This window comes from Lissotriton helveticus, chromosome 2_1 (assembly GCF_964261635.1).
Source record: "Lissotriton helveticus chromosome 2_1, aLisHel1.1, whole genome shotgun sequence".
NCBI classification, from domain to species: Eukaryota; Metazoa; Chordata; class Amphibia; order Caudata; family Salamandridae; genus Lissotriton; species Lissotriton helveticus.
The window spans coordinates 159939451-159963910 of NC_136059.1; the positions used below are offsets into that span (position 1 = coordinate 159939451).

At 43.9% G+C, this 24460-nt stretch overlaps 1 protein-coding gene across 6 annotated transcripts in view; it reads right to left on the reverse strand.

The window, feature by feature from the left end:
* UNC13B (unc-13 homolog B) overlaps nucleotides 1-24460 on the reverse strand; it is a 3555093-nt gene that overhangs the window by 2788662 nt on the left and 741971 nt on the right. For all 6 annotated transcript variants that reach the window (XM_078674667.1, XM_078674666.1, XM_078674664.1 and 3 more), the window contains exon 3: nucleotides 6356-6455. In XM_078674667.1, coding sequence (XP_078530793.1) covers nucleotides 6356-6455 — 100 coding nt within the window. The remainder of the gene's footprint in view (nucleotides 1-6355; nucleotides 6456-24460) is intronic.

Consider the following 24460-nt stretch of genomic DNA (forward strand, 5'->3'; position numbering starts at 1 on the left):
GGCCAGGGTTGGTCCTAAACACCATTCTAGGTAAATATAATCTGTGTGGTATGTCCATGTACTGTTTCCCTTTTTTACCCTTCCCAGGTACCTATGTCTAAAAGTATTTGTTTTAAGTCTTGCAAGAATTTTGCTTTAATAATAAATGTTCTTACTTGCAAAGTCTCTAATCTCACTGTTATGGCATCTGACTCACAAAATATTGCATAGATAAAGTGTTTAAATCTTTTTCCGAGTCTGTGGTTATTTCCATGAAAGTAAATGTTATACTAAACCTATTATTCTAACTCCTTTAGATCCATCAGAATGAGGACTTAGAGCATAAGTGACAAGGATTTGGTAAGTCAAGGTATACAGGTATAAGTCCTAAGGTGAATAAAACTTTGATAGGCAGGTAGATAAAATCGATTACCGGTTCAAAGTGTGAATGTTTATGGGCCCAGGTGAGTATGATGTCTGTAATCTCGCACCATCAGTATTTCTTGGTAGCAGAGGATCGTTAGGGTTTAGTTAAGATAGGTAGCTAGTTGAGTATTGATTTGTATTGATTTTATGTATTAACCAAAAACCGTTTGTATTTGTTATATGTTGTCTGGAAATTGAATAGCGGGTGGAAAATGGAAGCCACACTGCAGTGCGGTTACTGGCCTTGATGAAGTAAGTGCATAAAGTTAGGTAGAACTTGAAGCACTAGTTAGGGATTCTTTTTTTTGTATAAAAGTGAGAGTAATTGACAGCAAAAGAGTTCACTGGTGAATCTTTGGACTTATATCACCTAAATAGGGTACGTCTGAAGGAGTAACAGGTTCTCTGACGCTCGAGTGAAGAGTAAGCCGAAGAGGTTTTACTCGTAGTGCGTGAAGGGTAAACTGAAGGGTTTTAATCGCTGTGAAAGAAAATGATCTTTTCTTTGAATTTAGTTAATCAGGCACAGTAGCAAATGTTTTTATGTTGTTAATTGATGATAAGTGCATTTAAATTGACAAGAAATTGAGTTGTCCTATTACCTTGCAAAGGAGGGGTCAGTCGTGGGTGCTGCTCTGACTGCACCAGATAGGTTGGGATAGGTTGAAACAAAGCAAAACAAAAGGGGATGATGGACAGAGTGTTGAACAATGCAAGCACTCACCCCCAGTCAACTGATCTGGGTTAAATCCATCATCATTCTTTAGCTCACTCTGCCACCCCAGTTCAGACATGACCATATGCAAATCAGTCTGACCCTGTACCTCATGGGAACAGTCCATCCATCCCGAACAGCCAAGCCATGTCTTCCCTGGACCGGAAACAAGCATCCTGGGACCGGTTTCTGGCTAATCAGCCATCATCAGCCTGGCTAACTTGAATACAGTAGCAAAGTGAGAAAGGGACCCACATCTGGGCATACCCTGCCAACTTAGGGCGAACAACGCAAAACCAAAGGGGATGATAGATGGAGTGTTAAACAATGCAAGCAAATCAACTGCATTCTGTCCATCAACTGTTGTTTTTGCATTTGTCACCCCGAGTGGGACGGGTATGCTCAGACGTGAGTCCCATGCTCTCCATGCCACTGGAATCAAGCTATCCTGGCTGATGAGGGCTGAAAGCCCGAAACCGGCCCTAGGATGCTTGTTTCCAGTCCATGGAGGATCTGGCTTATTTATTTTATTTATTTTTGACATTTGTACAGCGCTCTGTTACCCGTAGGTGTCCTGGCGCTAAGTGTCACTCCTGAGGAAGGGGCGGGTCGGGAATTAGTTGATAAACAGCCAGGTCTTCAATGCATCTTCTAAAAGCCATGAGGTCTGTCATTTTTCTGAGGGCTAGGGGCAAGGCGTTCCAGGCTTTGGTTGCGCCCAACACAAAGCTTCTGCCTCCCCAGCGCGCTCTTCTAATACGAGGCATTACAATGAACCCCAAATCTGCTGATCTGAGCTTTCTAGTCGGACGATACCACTGAAAATACTGCCGAAAGAATGATGGCCCCATGCCTTGTAAGGTCTTAAAAACTAGGCATAATGCTTTGAATAGAATCCTCTTTCGCACTGGGAGCCAATGGAGTTTAGCCAGCTCCTGGGACACAGGGGCAAATTTTGGGATCCCCAGAATGAGCCTGGCTGCCGCATTTTGCACTACCTGCAGTTTGTTAAGTACCCCCTGTTGGGCACTAAGAAATAGACTATTGCAGTAATCCAGCCGCGCCATGACCAGCCTTGTGACCACTGTTTTTCTGTCACTGCCTGGAATAAATGGTAGGATCTTACGGATGGATTTGAGCAAAAAAGCAATAGAGGAAGACAACGCATTGACTTGGGGACGAAAGTTAAGTTGATCATCGATCAGTACCCCCAGGTTTTTCACCTTAGCCATGGGGGTAGGCACCTTGACCATCCGCTCTAGCCACCAATTCGGACTCCAAAAGTTAGTATTAGACCCAAACACTATAACTTCAGTTTTTGCTGAATTTAGTTTGAGGCAGTTAACTGCCATCCAGTTTCCGGCCGCTAGCATACAGTCTTGAAAATTCCTTGCAACTCCTTCTTCCATCCCTGGCAGTAAAGACACCACGATCTGGGTGTCGTCAGCGTATGATGTAAGATCAAAGCCGAAGGCCCGAATTACTGGTGCCAATGAGCTGACATAGATATTGAATAACGTGGGGCTTAGGGACGAGCCCTGAGGAACTCCACAGGGCAAGATGAAAGGTTTTGATTCATAGTCTCCTAGCGCCACGCTTTGGACTCTACTGGACAGGAAGGCTTTAAGTATGTCAAACGCCTTTCCATGTACTCCGCAAGCCATCAGACGGTCAAGTAAGATCCCATGGTGGACCGTGTCGAAGGCCGCGGAGTGGTCCAACAACACCAGAGCAGCCCTCCCTCCCGCATCGGACACCGCTTTAATCTCCTCAGTTGTTTTAATGAGGGCGGATTCCGTGCTATGGTTGGCTCTAAAGCCATGTTGGGAGGGATCAAGTGTTTGAGTGGCTCAGAGGAAGGAGCTTAATTGAGTATTCAAGACCTTTTCTATTAATTTGGCTGGTAGAGGAAGCCTCGCTATTGGGCGGTAGTTATTTGGGTCCCTGATATCCAAATTTGTTTTCTTGAGTAGGGGCAGAATAGAGGCATGTTTCCAACAAGATGGAAAGCCTCCTGTCATAAGCATATTATTAAAGACAGTCACCAGCGATGTAACTATCGGACCTTAGGCCCGTTTAATCACAGCCACAGGGCAAGGATCTGACGGAGCGCCTGATCTTGCCTCTAGCGATAAACGCGTGATTTCTTCACCATTTACTGGTGAAAAGCAATCTAATTTTTGCCCTACTGTAAGCTCCATTTCATTTTCTGGTGCATTCGCAAGGCAGTTCGACCTCTCTAGGCTAGAGAAGGCTTTAAAGATAGTCTCCACTTTCCCTAAAAAGAATTTGGCAAGTACTTCACATAATTCAGGACTCGCGGGGATGGCTGCAGGTGTCGGGGCAGCCAAAGCGGACACCGTTATGAACAGTTCCTTCGCAGAGTTCTTAGCGAGGTTTATGCGATTAGTATAGTAATCCTGTTTTGCCCTCCCCACCATTTTTTTTGTATGATAGAAGGCTTTGTTTGAGAAGCGTTCTATCACTCTCCCTTTATTCCTTACACCACAACCTTTCCAGTTTTTTTTGATGTCTTAATTCCTCAGAAAACCACGGTGCTGAGGGCTGGGCTCTAGCCAGGAGACGCAGTTTAGGTGGAGCAAGGATGGCACAGGCTTTTTCAATCCAGCTTGTATGAGCCAGGGCCGCCGCCTCAACCTCTGATGGGAGAGGCTCCTTAGAGGAGAGCAGAAGATCTTCCAGTGCTCTACCCTCAACTTTGTTCCAGGCCCTACATGTCCTGGCTACTTTGGGCGGACACCCCTCCCCCCCTTTGGGATTTTGGCACTGAGATGGCAATAACAATGCCCTGTAATCAGTCCAGGTAACCGGGATAGATTTAGTAAATTCCAAAGTAGGGTGGTTCGAAAAAAGCCCATCCAGGGTGTGGCCAGCATTGTGCGTAGGTCCCCTAACCAGTTGTTTAAGCTCGGCACCATCCATCAGTTCAATGAGTGCGTTGGTGTCCGTATCCAGGAGGTTTTCCAAATGGAAATTAAAATCCCCCAAGACCGTAAAGGCCTTTGAGCATAACCCCTCCTTCAGTATACTTCCCACCGAGCTCAGGAACATATTTTTAGGCCCTGGGGGTCTGTAGACTAAGCAACCATTGAATGAATGATGATTAACCAAGGTAAAGTTAAACGCTACTGCTTCACATCCATCCACAGTGGTGTTGAGAGTTATGATATATTACTGCCAACCCCCCCCTTTTCTCAGTGGGCGATTTCTTGTGTAACTAAGGTAACCAGCGGGAGTGGCTATCACCAAGTCCGGGCCTGAGGCCGCATCAGTCCATGATTCGGTCACAAAAGCAATTTTAATGTTTTCTTCCTGAATTAGCAAAGCACATTCCAGGCTGTGCTTTACCAGCGACCTGGCATTCAAAAGGAGGCAGTCAAAATTTAGCACCCCTGCTTTATCTTTTCCTAGAATTGTTCTAGATAAGGCCTCAATGGGGGACATTAGTATGAACAGGCACACAGGCTTAATGGTACCCCCTTATCCGGATTTAAAATCATACATTTGGGTTTTCTCCCTAGCCCATTCAGTTTTTTCAATGTATCTGCCTTATATGTGATCTTATGTAGCCTCCCACTAGGGTTCATGGCGCTAAGCGCGGACGGGCGCAGACGGCTGGCCTTTGGCGCGCCCGCTGCGCATGTCCGCTGCCCGTTCTCGCCAGCCCTGTTTAAATCTATCTCCGGGGACAAAGTCTAGAGCGCTAACCCTGGACCACCAAGATGGCGTCCGTCCGGGTAGCTGCTCGGTAGTGCAACCCTCCCTTTGGTGTCTAATCACACCCGGGGAGCCCTCGTGGACCTCTGCACCAGGTAAGAGGTATCAGATTAAAATAAACAAGTCATCACAACACGAAAATGCAATTTAAAAATACGGCGCTGTAAAATGATTTCCACAATGATATTTCTCCTGAATAAAGCTCAGTGCAATATAAGCGGTAATAAGCGGGCAGAGTCACCAGCTGTCTATTCCTCTCCCGGCTCACGAGTTTGGGCAGGACTGTTGCCATGGGGCACAGGGTCGAAGACGTATTTGCATATGGCTAGGTTCAAACTGGAATGGTATGGTGAGCAAAAAAACAATGGATTTAGGCCCAGATCTCTGTACTGGGGTGACTGAATGATATTGGTCTGCATTCTGTCCATCAACTGTTGTTTTTGCATGGGCTAGGTTGAAACAGCAGGTGTGTAGCTGAGGTAATGTAAAAGAGGGGTGAGTTTAGAGAGTGAGAACTCACGTCACAGAAAAGTCATGAAAACATTGGTTAACAGGTTTTGTAAAACAAATGTTGGTTGGTCATTAAAATTAAAGACGGGCTGATATTGGAGAAGTATTTAAGTGAAGTAAACAATCGATTAAATTGCAAATAATTAAAATTTCAGCGGTAATAGACAACGGTGATTATATGTGGCAACTAGATCCAGCATTTATAGGAAATCACCCTGAAAGAAGATACCTAGGATTTGCCCAAGAACAGTATATTAGAGGAAGACCATATATCATGTATGGAGAAAAAGGGAAACATGTAATTCCTGCAGAAAATGAAGAATTATTTAAAAAAAGATAAGATCATTAAAACGAGAGAAGGAATTATTATTCCACCACCGAAAACGCCTGCATCATATATGATGATAGAAAGAGGCTACCACACTTGTGTATGGTTAGAAAATGGGATAGAATACACTAAAGATGATGGTATATTGGCATTTCCAGTGTATGGTACATTAAATGGGAGAATTCTGCACAATTTACTAACTCGCATGAATGAATTAGATCCCAGACCGAGATTATCACAGTAGGAGGCATTGGAAGAGTGGGAGACTGAGGCTTTTGAGGGAGACGGGCCCCGATGTAACAGGTAAATTTTATCCCAGATTTCCCCGAGAGACAAGAGCTAAGCAGATTAAATAATTAAGACAGTCAAGTGCCAGCGATTTTTAACCTCAAATCCAACTATTGTTCACCAAACTAATATAACCTGAACATTTTGAACCTTAAACAAATTAGCAGTGCTTTCTGCACAGCTATATGTGGTTGTTAACCTGAGTTTGTTGCAGAAGACAATTCTGTAGTCTATAAGTGGCATCTAGATAGCATGTATGATGTGAAAACCAACATTTTAACCCTTGTGTAAAAATGTACAGAACATACAAGTAAAGTATCATGTACATATTAGACAATATGCCTGTGCTATACTTTGTAGAAATTACTTACAACATGAAGTCTTGCTCCCAACATGGTTGGCCTCCTCTCACTGCAACTGTAGTGCTTTTCACATTTTGTACTTTCAAAGTGACATATGTATTAAACTTATCTGAAAGAAATATTGAAAAGAATTTAAAATAAACATACTTGGATACATGGAGGATAAAAAGTTGCACTTGTGAGATATTGTATGCTAATAAAAGACGCATTAATATACAGTTACACGAAATTGAAAACATTGAAAGAAACACATGAAATAAAGATGAAAAGTACTCGAACGGCTATAAACCACAGCACTAAATTACTGAATAAGTAATCTCAAGATCAAAGTAATGATGGAAGTTGAGGAGTAAAAATACAACAAGTATGGGGGTTAAAGGCCTACATAAAGGAGCAGCCAGCACATGCAGAGAATTTCAATGACCCAAGCTATACCTTATGATACAGGTTAAGACAACATCCAGAGTATGTATTACTGACAGGATGATGGACCTTATTTGAACAGTATAACATGGAGAAGAATAAAGCACAAGAGAGGGGAATGGACATTGTGGTTGAAGGAAATTCCATATTCATTTTGGGAGTTTCATCTGTTTTTTGTTGGACTTCTTCAATTATGACTTTTTCTGTGGGATGAATGAGTTACACAGGGTCATTCACATGCGCCTTGCTTAACCTCAAAGAAAACTGAAAGCATGCCTCTTGAAAGACGCTTTATCCTGTGATCCCAATATAACTGGGAACCTCCTCACTCACGCTTTCAAAAGAGGCGAGACCCCATTTGGTGCAGTTTGAATGAATTTAAATGCTGGATTTGAACATCCACAGAAGATCCTGATCCCCTACATCATTATATGCTTAAGAGTTTCACATCTACTATATCACCAGAACTACAAAGTATCTTCCTGTCACAAGTGTGTATAAAATGGAGTGCATTTCTCCCCCCCTCCTAGGTGCAACCCCTACTATAGATGGACTAACCTGGCTATTTATCATGGTCTCAAGCTGACATTGGAAAGAGTATATGGCAATAATAATATTCAGTGAACTGTAAGGCAACTTTCCCTTTCCATACCCAGTAACCTCACTGCAGACTCGGCTCTAATCTCTCCTTACAAACCTACTCCTGATCAGCCCACAGCCCCATCTCCTCACACTACGATCCTCACGGTCCCTCTGCCTCCAGCGCACATCAACACTCCCTCCCACCCCCTCTGTACTTCCCCCGTTCCAGTGACTACCACCCAGAAACACTGCCATACATCAAATCAGATCCTACCAAAGTATGCATCAATACCCCGCCACGTCCCCTCCCCCCTCCACCCCCCCAAGGACTATCACATTGGTAAACCTCCATATCTCAAACTAGCCCACGACACGCCCCTGGGATCCACACAAGTAATAACCCCTCCTCACCTAACCACAGTGCAGGCTATTAACACGGTAGCCCCTACTTCTGACCACAGGCTTGATGTGATACTACTATCCCTACATCAAATCAAAGAGGACTTCCAATCCCTTTACGACCTGATTCTGCAACAACACAAACCACGAACGAAATGCATCCATCGGCCATGCATTAGCCCCCCACCTCAGCTTCCCCTCAGATGGAAAACAGTACCTTACCCTAATGCCCTATCACGTCCTACTAGGAAAATAATCCCCATATCACCGAAAGATCTTACCTCCCTACTTCACTCCTATGAACTCTCATCCCCTCCCCATGAACCTGCACAGACGGACAACCTGCAAAACTGTCCTGTATCCAACCCATCCACCCCAATGCCTCTAGAGTTTCGAGACATACTCCCAGAGGAATTGTTGAAAATAACCTCACGAGGGTACCCATCCTTCACAACCACAACACTACTCCCACCAGGACCCACCTAAAATGTAATCTACTAAACTGTAGATCGGCAGCACGTCATGCCACTGATATAGCTGACCTCATAATATCTAACGAACCTGATCTCATAATTCTAACGGAAACGTGGCTAAATGATTCATCCACGCCCCTCTTAGACATACTAGTTCCCCCTAACTATCACATTACAAGACTAGATAGTCTTAATAGGCCATAGGAACTACCTCTCTGTGAACCGCACCAACTCACCGGCGCTGTTCTCCTGTGAGTACCTTTGCCTAAACATCGCGAACAATAATAAGCCTCTATGCTCTCTGCATTCTTTTTACCACCCTCCTGGAAACAGCCCCATCTATATCGAACATGTAATGGATATCCTAGCTGCAAATGTCGGAAAACAAAATGCTCAGATCTTCCCGGGGGACTTCAACCTCAACTGGAATGATCCTGACAACCCAGAGTTCAATAGCCTCAAAGCTTTTCTGTCCGACCTTAATTTGTCCCAAGTCTGTGACAGCCCCACCCTTGAAAAGGGTTCAATCCTTGTCCTAGTAATTGCCAAAACAAACTCTACCCAGCTGATATCCATCCTTCCTGGCGACTGGTCTGACCATCACATAATTACTTTCCACATCAATGAAGAAGTCAAACTACTCTCTGTCCAACCTACAAGAACGAAAATTTGGAAGAGGAACCAAGAAAACATTAACCCTGCTTCTCTCACAACCGCTAGTCACACCCTCACACCCCCACTCGATGGATTTAAGGATGTACATGATCTGACTAATCACTACTTTCACTCTATGAACCAGGTACTAGACAACTTAGATCCCCTACATCTGAAAAGAGTTACCGCAAAATAATCAAACCCCTGGTATGATGGTAGGCTAAACGAAGACAGAAGATCACTAAGAACAATTGAAAGACAATTAAGAGCCGATCCATCCGCTGTCCACCTCAAATTGCTAGGAAGAACGAGAAATTCCTATTATAGAAAGATTAGACGATCAAAAGCTGACTTCTTTCGTCAACAATTAGACCAAGCCAAGAATCGTCCCGAAAGACTGTTCAAAATAATCAAAGCTCAATCTAAGGGTGTCTCCCACTTCCCCCAAGCTAATCCTGAAACACTCCCCAATTGCGAGGAGCTTGCATCCTTTTTCACAACAAAGACTGAAAACTTAAAGACAGACCTGCCTAACGATCTATTATCCCATACCGACTCACACATGAGAGCCTCACTGGCCACACCAGGCACCCCAATGATCTGCTCTACAAAGCTGGAACTCAAGAACAATACCTCCTGGACTGACTTTAGCTTTTTCAACGAAGAAACTATCTTAAAAATGCTCACGGCCCTGAATCCCTCCAACCACTTCACAGACTCTCTCCCAGCAACCCACGTAAAAAACCTTCACTCCATCGCTAGTGCCCCTATGGACTAGGATTATAAACACCTCTCTTCTACAAGGAATCATCTCAGACATCCTCATAGCTGGTCAAGTATCCCCCATCCTAAAGAAACCATCGGCGGACCCATCTGACCTGAATAACTATCGCCCAATTTCAAACATCTCGACCCTGGCCAAACTACTAGAAAAATTTGTCCACGTGCAGCTCAGTAATCACAAAGACCACTTCAACCTGCTTGATCAATTCAATAAGGCTTTCGATCAGGGCACAGAACAGAATCAGCCATAACCCACATAATCGATGACGCATTACAAATATTGGATCAAAACAAGGCCTGCCAGCTAATCCTGCTTGACTTATCCTCAGCCTTCGACACAGTCAAACATAACAACCTACTAGACCTCTTGAAACACAGGATGGGACTATCTGGTACAGTATTAAACTGGTTCACTTCCTTCCTCCAAAACAGAACACAAAGATTCAAGATTAATCAATCGTTATCTAACTCCTCCCCAGTCACTTTGGGAGTACCCCAGGGTTCCTCCCTCATCCGGACACTCTACAATCTGTTTATGGAACCACTCACTGAGATTCTCAACTCCTCAAATATCCAATATCACATGTATGCCGACGACACACAACTCTACATTAAGGTCCACGCACTTAAAGACATCAAATCTCTTAATACAACACTACATAAAACTCAGATCTGGCTGGCAAAGAACCATCTAAAACTAAACACCCTAAAAACAGAATTTCTCTTAATCGCTCCTCCCAACCAAACAACCATCATTCGCGAGTGGATGAAGCACATTACAGGACTCGATGGTCAACCTCTCATCATTGATTCCGCAAAATCACTAGAAATAACCCTAGACAATAAGCTAAATATGCAGAAGCAATTCAGCGCTGCAACGAAAGGAGCTAATTTCCGGATGAATACACTGAGAAAATTGAAACCTTTCATACCGGCAAGTGACTTTAAACAGGCAGTTCAATCTCTGGTATTACCCAGAGTGGATTATGGGAGTGTTGCTCTTTGCGGCCTGCCAGGATCAACGACCGTTCCTCAATCAATACAGCCGCCAGACTCATCACAGGCTCCAAAACAAACACATTTCCCCCCGACCATCGTGCCCTCAACTGGCTACCTTTTGAGGCCAGAATCCATTTGAAAATTGCCTGTATGACACATAAGGCCTTACATCACAAAACACCGAGCTACCTAGCGGAGAAACTTGTACTTTCAGGTGGTAACAGATCTACTAGGAGCTCTAACAATCTTCTACTTAAATCACAACGCTTCTCCAAGAAGAAAACATACAATCGTACCTTCTCAGGAATGGCTCCTAGGATTTGGAATGCCTTTGCCCCTAGAAACGAAACTTAATCCATCCGCAGCTTTTTTCAAAAAAGAAGTTAAATCGATTCTCCTGGCCAAATTCACCTGAATCATTTATACTCTCTTGTATATATGTGCTGATCTCTAAGGTTTACCATTACTTTATTCACCTAATTCATTGTATTTTAACTTTTTTATGTCGATATATCTGCACTACTAAGCGCTCTGATACCCGCAAGGGTCTTGTTCGCGCTATACAAAACTGTCAAAATAAATAAACTTTAATTTTGCTGTATAGTTTTATAACTTTACAATAATTTCAGATCATAAAATAAACTTGCATACAAATGAATTGTATGTCAACATTAACATACTTTAAAAAGAGAGGACCATGTTTCACAAAAGTGATTATATGATCCGAAAAATACATTATAATTTTCCTCCTCAACAGTTCAGTCACAAAAAAGTCATCAGAAACATTGCATAGATAATCAATCCTAAATATTAAACATTTCGACGGTCCATGATGTAGGGTTTCAGAATACTGGAGAACGAAAAGACACAGGTTTCTTTTCACCATATTATACATTTCTTTTGACATTGAAATAAAAATATATCCATATAAGGGGTCATGTATATCTATCTGCCTTATTAAACGGACCGGTATATTACACTAATAATTCTGAAGCACACTTATCCATTAATCTGCATCGAAGTGCTTCAAGAAGTGATATCCTGAAAATGATCGTGCATACCTCTGTTCTTCCCGTACATTTTTGAAACACATTTGTGTGTACCATGGGAAATCCCTAACAAAACATAACCTTGAGATGTTCTACAGACGTTTATAAAAAAACAAAAAACAAAACTCACAATGCAGATTACGGTTTCCTGTAGTAAGCTTTGGAAGTGATAATACTAACTCCATTCAGCACCAATGTGTAGTGAAAGTGCATGGGCACAATATCCACTGCAGCAAGCCACAACTCCAAATAAAAGGCCGTCAAAGGGGTAAGAAAGCTAGGACCATTGTCAACCTCTAAAATATGCTTGCAATATTAGAATATATCTATCTTTTTCAACACAGCAAATGTGTGTCTATAACATTAACTAATAACTACTTTACTAATATTTGCAAATATAAATGGTTGGGGAAACAAAACATTACTAATGTCAAATTTAAAAAATACGTTTATTTCTATGGTAGAAATTATATGACTCCTACAAAGCCCATTCAATGTCCACCCTGAGGGAATAGGTCCCTGCACAATTTAATCAAATTAGCAGATCCCCATCTGAAATGCTAATTAATGGCATAGCTTGCATGTACTTGTGCCATATTCAATGCTGGATGGCCAAGAACTTTCTACAGTGCAATGTGGGAAAGTCTGAGGTCATGTTATTCGGGGAGGCGAGAATCCTCTGGACCCCAGATTGGTGGCCTTCCAGCCTGGGTCAGGCCCCGCTCCCTAAACAGGTAGTAAAAAACCTGGGGGTTCGTCTAGACCATGACCTTACCCTTTTTCATCATGCCAGCACCACTGCAGGGTCCTGCTTCCACATTATTGGCCTCCTTCGGAAGGTGTTCCCCCTTCTACCAGACGACACTCGGAAGACCCTGGTCCAGGCCCTCGTTTTGAGCCGCCTGGACTATTGTAATGGCCTACTTTTAGCTGCCAATGAAGGAGTGCTCAATAAACTGCAGGTGGTGCAGAACACCGCGGCACGGCTTGTAACCAACACCCCCCCCAGAACGCCGTCCCTCCCCCTCCTCAAGGCCCTTCACTGGCTTCCCATCCGGAAACGGGTGGAATTCAAAATTTGCTGTGTGATACACAAGAGTTTACACAATCTGGGACCCCATTACTTGGCGGATAAATTTGTTTATCACCGTCCATCCCGCACCCTGAGGTCCAGCAACCAACTGTTACTTCAGGTTCCCAGACATTACAAGACCAGACAGGGAGGCCGCGCCCTCTCCATCATGGGCCCACGCCTATGGAACAACCTCCCCCTCTCCCTTAGAGAATGCCCGAGTCACTCAGCTTTCAGGAAATGCCTAAAGACAGCACTATTCTAGGAGGAGTCCTCTCGACCTGTTCACCTCACAGCTCCGCGCGGAGATACACCTTCGGGTGTGATGCCGGCGCGTTATAAGCCTATAAATAATAATAATAATAATAATTCAAGAAGTTGAGTACATTTCCTATATTTATGCAATCTTGCAACCAGATGTTTCAGTGGAATATATTAAAAGCAACTAAAAGGTTAGAGTAAGCCTGTTGCATGTTGGTAAGTTATAGGGTATGCCATTTTCACAGCAAAACAACAGGAATAACAAGCAGTTAAAGGTACCCTCACCATTGACAGCTACGATACAAGACCCGCTTCTCGTAAGAATAAATAAAAATGTTTAATTTGCTGCAAAAGTGTCTACTTTTTTTAAAACCCTTTGGTGAACTCAAGCTTTCCTTCTCTGACCTAAGTTCACCAGATGTCATACCTGATTTGGGTGGTGACAACGTCGCAGTTGTCTAAATTTAAAGAGGTCTTCGTGGTGTGTAAGCACCTTCTTTGGGATTAAAGGACTATAGAGCAAAACCAATATACGACCTGCTGCTCCATTCAACTATACATTACACGTAGCCAGCCATACATGTAGCACCAGGTGAAGAAAAGGGTTCCTAGGGAAGGAGGCATGGTGGGTTCAGGTAGGGAGAGGTGTTGACCTGAATGGGCTTGTGAACAAGACAGCCTATCAGTGTATTCTAGTCTGCATCAAGGTACTTAGTTGATGAGATCAGCTGAACCTCCGCATGGAAAACAGTATTGATGGAAGTGAGAGAAGACATAAAAACTCCAGTGAGAATTGCATTTCCAAAGTCCAGACAGGACAGGATTAGAGTGTGGGCTGCAGGAGAGGTATCATTTTTTCCAGGGCATTAAAAGATGAAGTTTGCAGACTAACCAGTTTATTGATGTAAGGTATTGGAGTGAGGGTGTCATCAACAGGGACAACTAAGGATTCAGCAGTCAAAGCGAGGATTGGAGCAGAGTTTTTAATGGAAAGTTGATTCAGAAGATCTTTGTCCAGTTTGTTTTTGTTTGTGGGGAAGATAAGTAGAAAGTTTGTCTTATGTATGCTACAGATTAGGAAATTATTTGACATAAAATTCTTTTGGAGAGGGAAGCCGTCAGTGTCAGTGCTCAACATTTATTTATTTTGAAGGTTTTATATAGCGCCGACAAGATCCTTGCAGATATCAGAGTGCTTTTCAATAAACAACGCAGGGTATACATAACAATAAATGAGGGGGAAGTCTCGCATAACATAATAGATGATAAACGTGGAGTACATAACATGAACATAAGGTTGTTACAAATTGGGTCAGAAACATGTGACAAGGTGTTAAGTTGGGTCTTAGACATAAGAGTGAGGTACTAGAAAGGGTACTAATGCATCTTCAGCGTTACTTAGTCTTAATCAGGTGAATTTTGCCATGAGAATCGCTTTAACTTCCTTTTTGAAAGAGACAGTGGAGGCATTTAATCTGATTTCTGGAGGAAGAGTATTCCAAATCCTTGGCGCCATTCACGAAAAGGTTAGTTTATATGTCTTCCTCTTGTTGAATTTTTGAGGTTTCAGTAATAGGTTGTCTGCACTCCTTGAGGACCTTGATCCACCAGAGATTGTCAATTTCTGTGCGAGGTAGCTGGGTGCATTGTAGTGTAAGCCCTTATGTGTCATGCACGCAATTTTGAGATAAATTCTTGCTTCCGACGGGACCAATTCAGGGATTTTAAGTCTGGGGAAATGTGGGAGGTTCTTTTCGAGCCAGTGATGAGTCTCGCAGCTGCGTTCAGTGAGGCTCTAAGGGGAGCTGTCAAAGCATTTGGAAGGCCACATAAAGATGCACCTCCATAGTCCATACGAGGTATAACTAGAGCTTGTACAGCCAGCTTGAAATCATTGACTGGCAGGAAGGGTTTCAACTTCCTCAGAGTGTTTAACTGGAAGTTTGCTCCTTTTGTGGCGTTGCTAATGTGTTTTTGCATGGTGAGATTGTTGTTAAGAGTTATTCCCAACGATTTCGCAAAGTCAACAATGGTGGGTTGGACGTGTAGTGCAGTAAGATGTTGGATCAAGTCATGCATAGAGGGGATTTTGGCGGGTGAAGCAATAAGGAGGAATTTGTTTTATTGAACATTCAGTTTGAGATGGTTTTCTGCCAGCCATGTCTGTGTGATCGTGAGTGTGGTGTTAAGCCGTTTAATGTCTTCTAGAGTGTTGATCTTCAGATACAGCTGTGTATCGTCAGCGTACATATGGTATTGCACTGTAGAATTTCGGTGAGTGGTTCCATGAACAGATTGAACAGTGCCGGGGATAATGAGGACCCTTTCGGGATTCCCAACCTACTGGTACTGGTTTGGATAGGGTGTTGACCAAGATTTTTTGTGTTCGATTATGGAGAAAAGAAATAAACCAATTTAACACTGACCTGAAAGACCCATTCTAAGTTTGAGAAGATCTAGCAGATTCTCATGTTTGACCGTATCAAAGGCTGAAGAAAGGTCTAGTAGGATGAGTAAGCATTAACCGTTCTGGTCAAGGATTTGTAGCGCATCGTCGATAATGTGCGTCATGGCTGATTCAGTGCTGTGACCCGCTCTGAAGCCTGATTGGTGATTGTTAAGGAGGTCAAAATGATCAATATGTTTAGTCAGTTGGTGGTTTTCACATTTTTCAAGTCATTTGGTCAAGGTAGGAATATTAGATATAGGACGGTAAAATGTAAAAATGTAAATGTCGGAATTTGTAAAGCGCACCGCTTCCTCCACCGGAGGTGTCCCGGCGCTGTCCGTATACCGCTTAGGAACCCTTCCTGGCTTTCCTGGGAAATGTCCACTCCTGGGCACCCCCCAGGTGCAGCCAGGCATCCCAGCGCTTTTGGGGCCGTTGTGGAGACTAAGCAAGCTATTGCCCAGAGTTGCAGCGTGGGACCCATGATCAGAACAGGCACTGAGGCGAGAATATCCAGTCAGGGGAATTAATGAGCCGGAGACCCGCCGAGGCGGGAATCGAACCCTGGTACCTGGCCAGAGCTCTGCATCAAGGTCTGCCTGCTCTAACCATTTAGCCACACTTCTCCACTGTAGTTGTTAAGGTCCAAGGGATCCGCTGTTGGTTTCTTTAGGATGGATGAAACCTGTCCGACCTCAAGGGAGTCTGGGATGCGGCCATGTTGCAGTGAGCTATTGATGATTTTGGTCCATAGGGATAGAAGCCAAGGGGTTAAGTCTTTAACAGCGTTGGCAGGGAGTGGATCAATGTGGTGGTTGGAAGGTTTCAGGGCATTGAGAATCATGCACAAAAGCCTCTTCAGTGTAGGTATTGAAGGATGACCAGGCTGCTTCGTTCTTAAGTTCCAGCTTTGAGGGGCTTAGGAGTGGGGAAGTTGGAAGTGATGTTTGCAAATGTGGCACCGAGTACATTAATAGATCATTTAGAAGATCCTTCTCGATGTTTTCAGTCTTCTGATTGAAGAAGGCGGAAAATTCTTCACAGGTGGGATGTGGTCTGACTGCGTCTATTAGCCGTTGAGTTGCTTCCTTAGATTGAGTTTTGATTAACTCGAAGAGTTAGTTTTTGGGCAATTTCTAGCTTGGTCTAGTTGGTGGCTGAAGAAGTCTGCTTTAGTGTGCTTGATCTTTTTAGGCATTTCTCTTCTTCCTTAATAACTTAAGGTGATTAGTAGATGGGACTGATTTCCAGTTTTGTTCGAGGGTTCCAAGCGAGCGTCTATCTTCGTTAAGTAGGCCAATGTACCAGGCCTTAGAGTCTTTAGTGGAAACTCTTTAGTTGAAAGGGGGCTACTTCATTAATTATCGAGGTCATAGAGTTGAGGTAGTGGTTGGTGAGATAGTTGACGTCTGAGGTACCAGCTGGTGGGCGAAGAAGGTTGTAGCTTGAGGAGGGTAGTGTTTTGGGGTTGAGTTTTTTTAGGTCTCTTTTCCAAATTTTTGGTTTTGATGACTGAACCGAGTTGAATTTGACTGTTTCCTTGAAGAAAAAGGTGATAATATGGTGGTCCGACCAGTCGCAGGGTTGTATCGCCTCTAATTGGATGATGTCGCTTTTGGAGATTATTAGATCCAATATGGAGCCTTTATTATGAGTAGGGCTATTGCAGATTTGGGTGAGGGCTAGATCGTCAATGAAGTTTTCAAGACTGTTGACCACTGCGTCGTTGCTGTCGTTCCAGTGGAGATTGAAATCACCAAGGAATATTTGGGTAGTTTGCCGCAAGCTGTTGGTTGAAATCATATCCATGAGGTGTTCGGTGAAGATGAGGTTGTCACCTGGTGGATGATAAACAATGTGCAGCGAGCAAGCTGGTTTGCCGTTGCTGCTAATGTCAAGGCAAATGTATTCGCAAGAGGGGAAAACTGGGGAAATGGATCTCTTAACAGTGATGTTACTACAATGTATACAGGATATACCTCCCCCTATTTTATCGATTCTGTCCAAACTGATGATGTCGTAGTTAGGGGGAACTAGAATGTCAATAAGTGGGGTGGAGGATTCTGTAAGCCAGGTTTCGGTTAACATTAGCAGGGCTAGTTCCTGTGAGATGATGAGGTCAGCTGTATCCGCTGTATGTCTAGAGGCAGATCTACAGTTGAGGAGTGTGCATTTAAGATGAGGTGTGATGAGGGAAAATGATGGGTCCTGGGAGAGAGGGACACTACTAAGGTTGTTAACGATGACCCCTCTGCTGTTGTGTCTCGCATATCTAAATCGATTGAGAGGGATAGTAGGTATGGTCATCTGAGAAGAAGTTAGGGAATTCTTGGGAGAGGGTTCATAGGAAAGTACAAGAGATAGGAGATCGCTCTCAGAGAACGGATTAGTGCTTTGAGGTTAAATAGCAGTAGAGCCGGAACTCAGCCTTGAGGTAGGTAACAGATTGTCAGGATACTGACAAGCAATTGCTTACAATTTTGACCAAGTGGCTTTGATTAAGGAGGTAGCACAAGAACCAGATTAGAACTTGGTCATATAAGCCCAAATTGTAGTTGGATAAGTTTTAAGATCCTGACACCATCTATTGCCAAAAGCTATTTAAAAATCAAGCAAGGAAAATGTTGGAAATGTGCCCTTCCTCCAGGCTCACCCAGGATTTTTTTCCTTTTTATTTTACTCTATTTTTGTTGGCTGTAGGACTCTGTGCACTTTACCCCTGCTAACCTGAGGCAAAGTGCTTGTGCTCCACTCCTAAATTTGGCAAAATTGGTATTCCCTCTGATCGGCACATTTAAGTTACTTATATGTCCCTAATATATGGTACTACAGGTACCTGGTGTAAACTGAATGCTACTTGTGGACTACAGAACTAGTTATGTCCAGTAGGAGTACAGCACTCGGTATACTCAACACGGTGTGCACAATTGTTGGGTCTGACAGTAGTGTGCACCGTGTTGAGTACACTAAGTGGTGTACTTTTAAGAGACATAGTCAATAACGGAGACAAGCAGGCTCCGTCACGAGGCAGCACACATAATTTGATTACAAACAGAAGAGAACAAGTCAATGAGAATACTTGTGAGTGCAGGCTAAACTTCACATTTATTGCAAAACAAACCTTTTGCCAGGCCTTGACCCTCATTTGTAGTAGTACTTAATTAGACCTTTTAAAGCTCATAGGGCATGATGCTTGGTATTTAATAAGTAGGACATGTATATTTAATGTTGTACATGTCCTGGCAAAGTCGTTTTTCACTGTGGCAATGCTGGAGCTCCCTTAGGTTAAACCTGGTCCATATTACTACCTTTATTAAGTGGTAAATTCAGATTGGCAAAAGCTAGAACAATGGGTCAATGAATTTTAAAATCCAGCTTGTTGTCCAAGTCGGATTTTATATTACTATTTTGGAAATTACACTTATAGAAAGTTTTGTTTCATTTATTGTTTAGTTAATAAAAACCATAACAGCATAGAGACAAAGACAACAGAATACATTGGTATGAATAAACTCACACTAGCGTGACTACAAAGTTCAAGATTATGTCTGAAGGCACTGTTTATATGTTTTTGGTAGAATATTCACGGCAGCGCCCACGTTCGCGGATATTCTGTTAAAGAGAGACCCATCTTATGACATCTGAGCCACATGTCCACCTCTGTGTTAAAGTGCAACAGTGCTAGTGCGGGCCTGACTAAGAGCAAGTTAATTTCCTCTGCAGGGAGCTTATAACATGTATTATCAGGATTTCCCTATTAAATTGCAGAGGATTACTAAAACCATGCTAAAAATATTAAAGTGTGGAGCCATTACCCGAACTTCTCTTAAAACTAATTGGATTACCTCTGGAGGAGCTAATATATGTTACCAAAGTGCCTTGTTAAGTGCAGAAATTGATACAAACCCTTCTTAAAAACATACAAGTGTGAACCAACATCACAAAAATAAGATTGTCTGGAATTTCTGGTTAACTGAACTAAAAGTAGCTTTTTGCTGCTCTTGTCCCTAAGCTGGTGGGATAGCGGTGATATTAATCTATCCACTCACATCTCCGCTATCAGCCACACCAAATTAGAACGGTAAAAGTAGCCTATTCCTATACCATTATGCAGTTGTTAGCACTTTTCATTCACGAGCAGTCCAACCCTATCAGGCCAGGTTGCATGTTGACTACTTCTGTATGTAACCCAAATTGAGCATGTCCGTGGGCACAACCATACCCAATTTGGTTCGCCATGACCACCCTAATACCGCAGATCAATTCTAGTTTAGTTGAAGTAGTGTGTTATCTGCTTTTGGAATTATGTTTGACTGGCAGTGCCAACGGCTTGTGGGTGAAGCAATGACCTGAGTTAATCAACACATTTTCCGCATCTTGACAGGACCCATGGGGCAGACTGTGTAAAGCAGAACGTGGACGCTTCTTGGCACATATGGACCCCTTGGGCCAAGAAGATCGGCTTCAACAGTTGCCTCCTAGTCGAGTCTAATTTGGGGCAACACACAGTAGGTGCAGTCATGATTCATATTTGTAGCTGCACAGCCTTTATTCCCCAGCTCCTCCTTGGCTGGCCCAGGCAGGGTTAAAGTCTTTCACTGGTAGCCCTAAAATCCTTATGTACAGGATCGACCTGCGGGTCTGCTTGTTTAGAGTTTCAAATAGGTATTGTTGCGGCTTCCCCACCAACTAGGAACTGTTGAAATGTCCTTTAATTCACTGTTAATTTCTTTTTTCCACAGTGTGTAGGGTATGTCCACATTTTCAGAGCTGTTTTCTCTATGTTTAGAGACTTAATGGCGCCCTGCAGGTAGTGATGTCTTTCAGGTGTCCCTTTAACAAGTTGTCAGGGAGTTTCGTGACCCAGATGAAATATTTCAATAGGGCAGCTTTACAGTCTAGACTAGAGAGATTGTTTCACCAGGCCGAAATCCAGTCTTAACCTAGACCGTCAGATAAAGCGTGGCCGCTGGAAGATTTTCCTGTAAGTGATACAGTGAATAACCTCCAGAGCATAAGCCAAGGCGTCTGGGTAAGCTTGATGCCCCTACTGTAGGGCTGGGAGGAGAGTCGCGTTTATAACACTGAGAATGGGTGCGGCAGACGCACTACTGAGTGTTAAAATCAATTGATTGCTGCCCTTTCTTGATCAGAGTTTTAACATGTGTGGTGTGTTTGGTATTGTCAGCTAATCGGACTCCCAGGCAATTATATTTTCCGGCAGTGTTGATGACACTGCTGCCCAGGTACCACTAGAGTTGTTTCCTATTTCTGTGTCTTACAAAAATGAGAACCATTGTCTAGTCCTGGTTTACCCTGAGGTCATTTTCCACGTTGACGGCCTTTAGAGCATTCAGGGCCCATTGAATACCTGCTTTGGTGTGGTCAATTATCACAATATCACATGCATATTGGCTAATATGAAGTTTGGTTGGCCTATGTTTGGGGAGTATACTAGGCAGCCACTCTCCATATACTTCCCTAAGTCAGCAGTGTACGAGTTAAATAGGAGTGGCGTGAGGAAACAACTCTGCTTCAGGCCACGAGTTGTGCTAATTTTGGGTGTAACGGTGCAAGCCCTGACTTTCACACGGCCCGAGGTACCCGTGTATAATGAAATTATTGCCCATACAATTTTAGGGGGACGCCCCAAGTTTCCTCCATAGGATTGCCCGGTCCACCCTATCAAAGGCTGCACCGTAGTCTATAAAACAGCAAAAGAGTGGTAACTGATTGCTTTGTGTAGCTCAATGACTCAAGAATGATAGTGCAGTGATATTATCTACTTTGGATGCAGTCGCCGGGAAGCCTGTCTGAAAAAACAGAGGGACTTTGCGTTCAACTACCCAGGCAACAATTATTTGAGCAAGACTCGAGCGAAGGGTTACGTCTCATCCAGGAGTCCAATTATGCGGTAATTTGAAGCTTTAGTCTGGTCCCCTTTCCTATATATTAGGCACTGAATAGATCCCCTCCCCGCATCCGGGACTATATCATGGTCAAAGAGGGGGGTTAGCAGCCTGGACCACTCTTCAGATGCACTTTTGAGTATACTAGCTGGAAGACCATTTGGGCACGGCGCTCCATCTGTTTTCATGAGCCTGATCATTTTCCTGGCCTTGTCAGTGGAGTTAGTTCCAAGTTTGCGCTTTGATTTGGCTCTACTGCGGTCGTCAGTACTATTTGACAGAAACGGTGTCTCTTAAGTGTGTATAACTCCTTCACATGCCTTATCCAAGCCCCCTCCGAAACTCCATTTTTCCTTATAACTCATGTTTTTTAAATTTATTAATTTACTCCCAAAAGCGAGCCTCATTAAAAAAAATTAAGCATTTGGAAGACCTTTGCTCATTACATCAGAATTTTCTATAGGGTTTTGCTTGTAAGCTCGCAGGGCCTTACATAAGGATCTTCAGGTGGAGACAAAGGCTTTGTTGTACTGAAATTGTGGCCTTCCTTCCCTGCCGTTCCTTGAGCAGGCCGGTTTGCTGTCATGGTTCTACAGAGAGGCTCTTAAATAATCTATGAGGCAGTCCCATACCCGAAGCGTGATCGATGGGCATGTGGGAGGTTTCTCGGCATCTAGATTCTCTCACCAGGCAGTGACTATAGAGTTATGTTCTGGCCGCCACTTGATTCTTTTCACAAGGTGCACCGATTCCAGCCCTGTTGAGAGGCACACATTGCTTGTTTCCGCTTTAGTTGAAGTTATCCCAAGGGTAAGGCCCAGAGGGTAGTGATAATTTTCTCGTCTATTGCCTATCGTGAAATTTGCAAGCAGCTCGACTAGACCCTTTGACATAAGAACAGCGTCAATTGTCGAGATTCCTCTGCGGGTAGGGGAAAACAGCAGGTGGTTTCCTTGTGCTTCAAACTGCTTATGTGCCAAGATCAGTTTGTAAGTCAACAGACCGTCTTTCATCCTTTCTTGCTCTTTGGAGAAGGTGAGCGGTTCGCTTGTGTCCCCCAGCCTGCCAATATTGAAACTAGCAGAGAGCATGATTCCGAAGGTCGGAAAGTCTATGAAAAGACCTCCCACGTCACACAGATCTTCTATCAGAGTCCGCTTTGAGAGTTTGGTGCATTAAGGTAGCAATTTAGTAGCAACAAAGCTGTTGGTTTGTGCTTGATTTTTATTTCCCTGATGGTGACTGCTTCTAAAACTGGAGAGCTGAGCATAATTGGCATAACCTCTACCTTCATCATATGTTTGATAAATATGGATAGGCCTCCTCTCCTGAGGGACGGCCAAAGAGGCTGAGAAGTGACGCCGGCTTCAAGATTTCATAGTAACCCTGTATCATTGATGGAGCCAGGGCTTTGGTCATTGGGAAACCCAGGATGTCATTCTTCTCCAGGTAGGCTAATGCTTGCTTGGCCTAATGCTCTTAAGGCCGGCCACGTACCATGATCCTATTGTGAGACAAGGTACAAAATGTGTCCTCAGAGTTGGGGTTGATGGGCTTTTGTGAGGCTAGGGATGGTACTCCAGTCTTGTTGTTAGGGTCTGTGCGAGCCACCCCATTCTTTGCTCTGACTGGTTGAACTATAGTAGTGTACCTTCCTCTGATTTTTCAAACATGATACTGTTAGGGGGGTTACGTTCTTGGTTATTGCAGAGGCCAGACTGTGATTACCACCAGTTGTGCCACTCAAAATGCTTGCATTTCTGAGCTGAAACGTGGTAGAAGAACAAATGGATATTTCAGTGCCTCTGGCATTGAGAGTTGAATCCCCCAGTCTGCAAAAAAAATATTCCAGCTAGGATGGCATCCCTGTGGCCCTCCCTCCTCCAGCCTGTAATGGTAGCTTATGTGCTTGCATTTGGGAACAAGGTTTCGAACCATACCCACGCTAAATCTTCAACGATGAGGTGCTTCAAGGAAGAGATATGGTCAAATCCCTTTAGAAGATTTCCTCCGTTAAGTGTGTCATGGTGACCCTTAGGCCAATAATGGTGTATGTAGGCCAACTCGAAGCCCTCATAAGATGCCACATGATTAGTTCGCTAAATGTAGGCAGAGAATTTGACATTTTTAAATCATCAATCTTACATTTGTGACAATTCAGACACAAAATGGCGATGCCCCAGATTGGAATAGTCTGAGGGGCGTTAAATGGACATGTTTACTGGCCGAGGGTTGAGCTGTTTCCCGACCTCCGGATCTGGCCTTCCACTTCCCACTCCCCACTATGCACCTCAACGCAGCTTGCCAACTATTCTGCGGAATGACGAGGAGTTAATCACTGCCGACGATCAGGGCTCTACAAGATGGCGGTGTCCCCAGACTTGCCTAACCTCCGTGCACCTGGCCGTCTGAGGACCCCCGCAGTGTTTGCTACAGCATGTTTTTCTACACACCGGCTGCCAAATCTATAGAGTTTCGCAGATCGGGCCAATATGATGCTCAGCTGCTGCCATCGATCAGCGCTCAGTAAGTTTAAATTACAATTAATAAGATTAAATTAATATGGAGGTGACCAGATCTCCTCAGCCATTGAGAAGTGCTCATCAAAATGGCAGTGACCAGATCTCCCCGGTCATGCCTTCAACCTCACTGCGCCTGGCCGTTCTGGGGGCGCCCACTGTGTTGCGGCCGCACAATCTTGAGACCTAACTAATCTCACTGTGCCTCAACGCAGCCTCTAGCCAATCTCTGATCTCTGACCTCCACTTGTGCCCCTGCCGACGATCCTTCCCGCTGAGAGCACTTTCAATTGAGGCTAGAGCAGGGCTCCCACTCACCGTTATCTGGCCTCAATGCAGCCTTCAGCCCATCTCTGGACCTCTGACCCTCTGCTGTGCCCTCCTGACTACCCTTCCCACTGAGGACACCTCAAAGTGTTCCTGAGGTAAGACTTATACCCACCCTTATCAGGACTATGTAGAGCTTGCTGGCTGCACCAACCCCTGCTGAAGTCGTCCCTCTAATGAAACCTTACTACTGTTGAAGCCCTTTGTGAACTGGC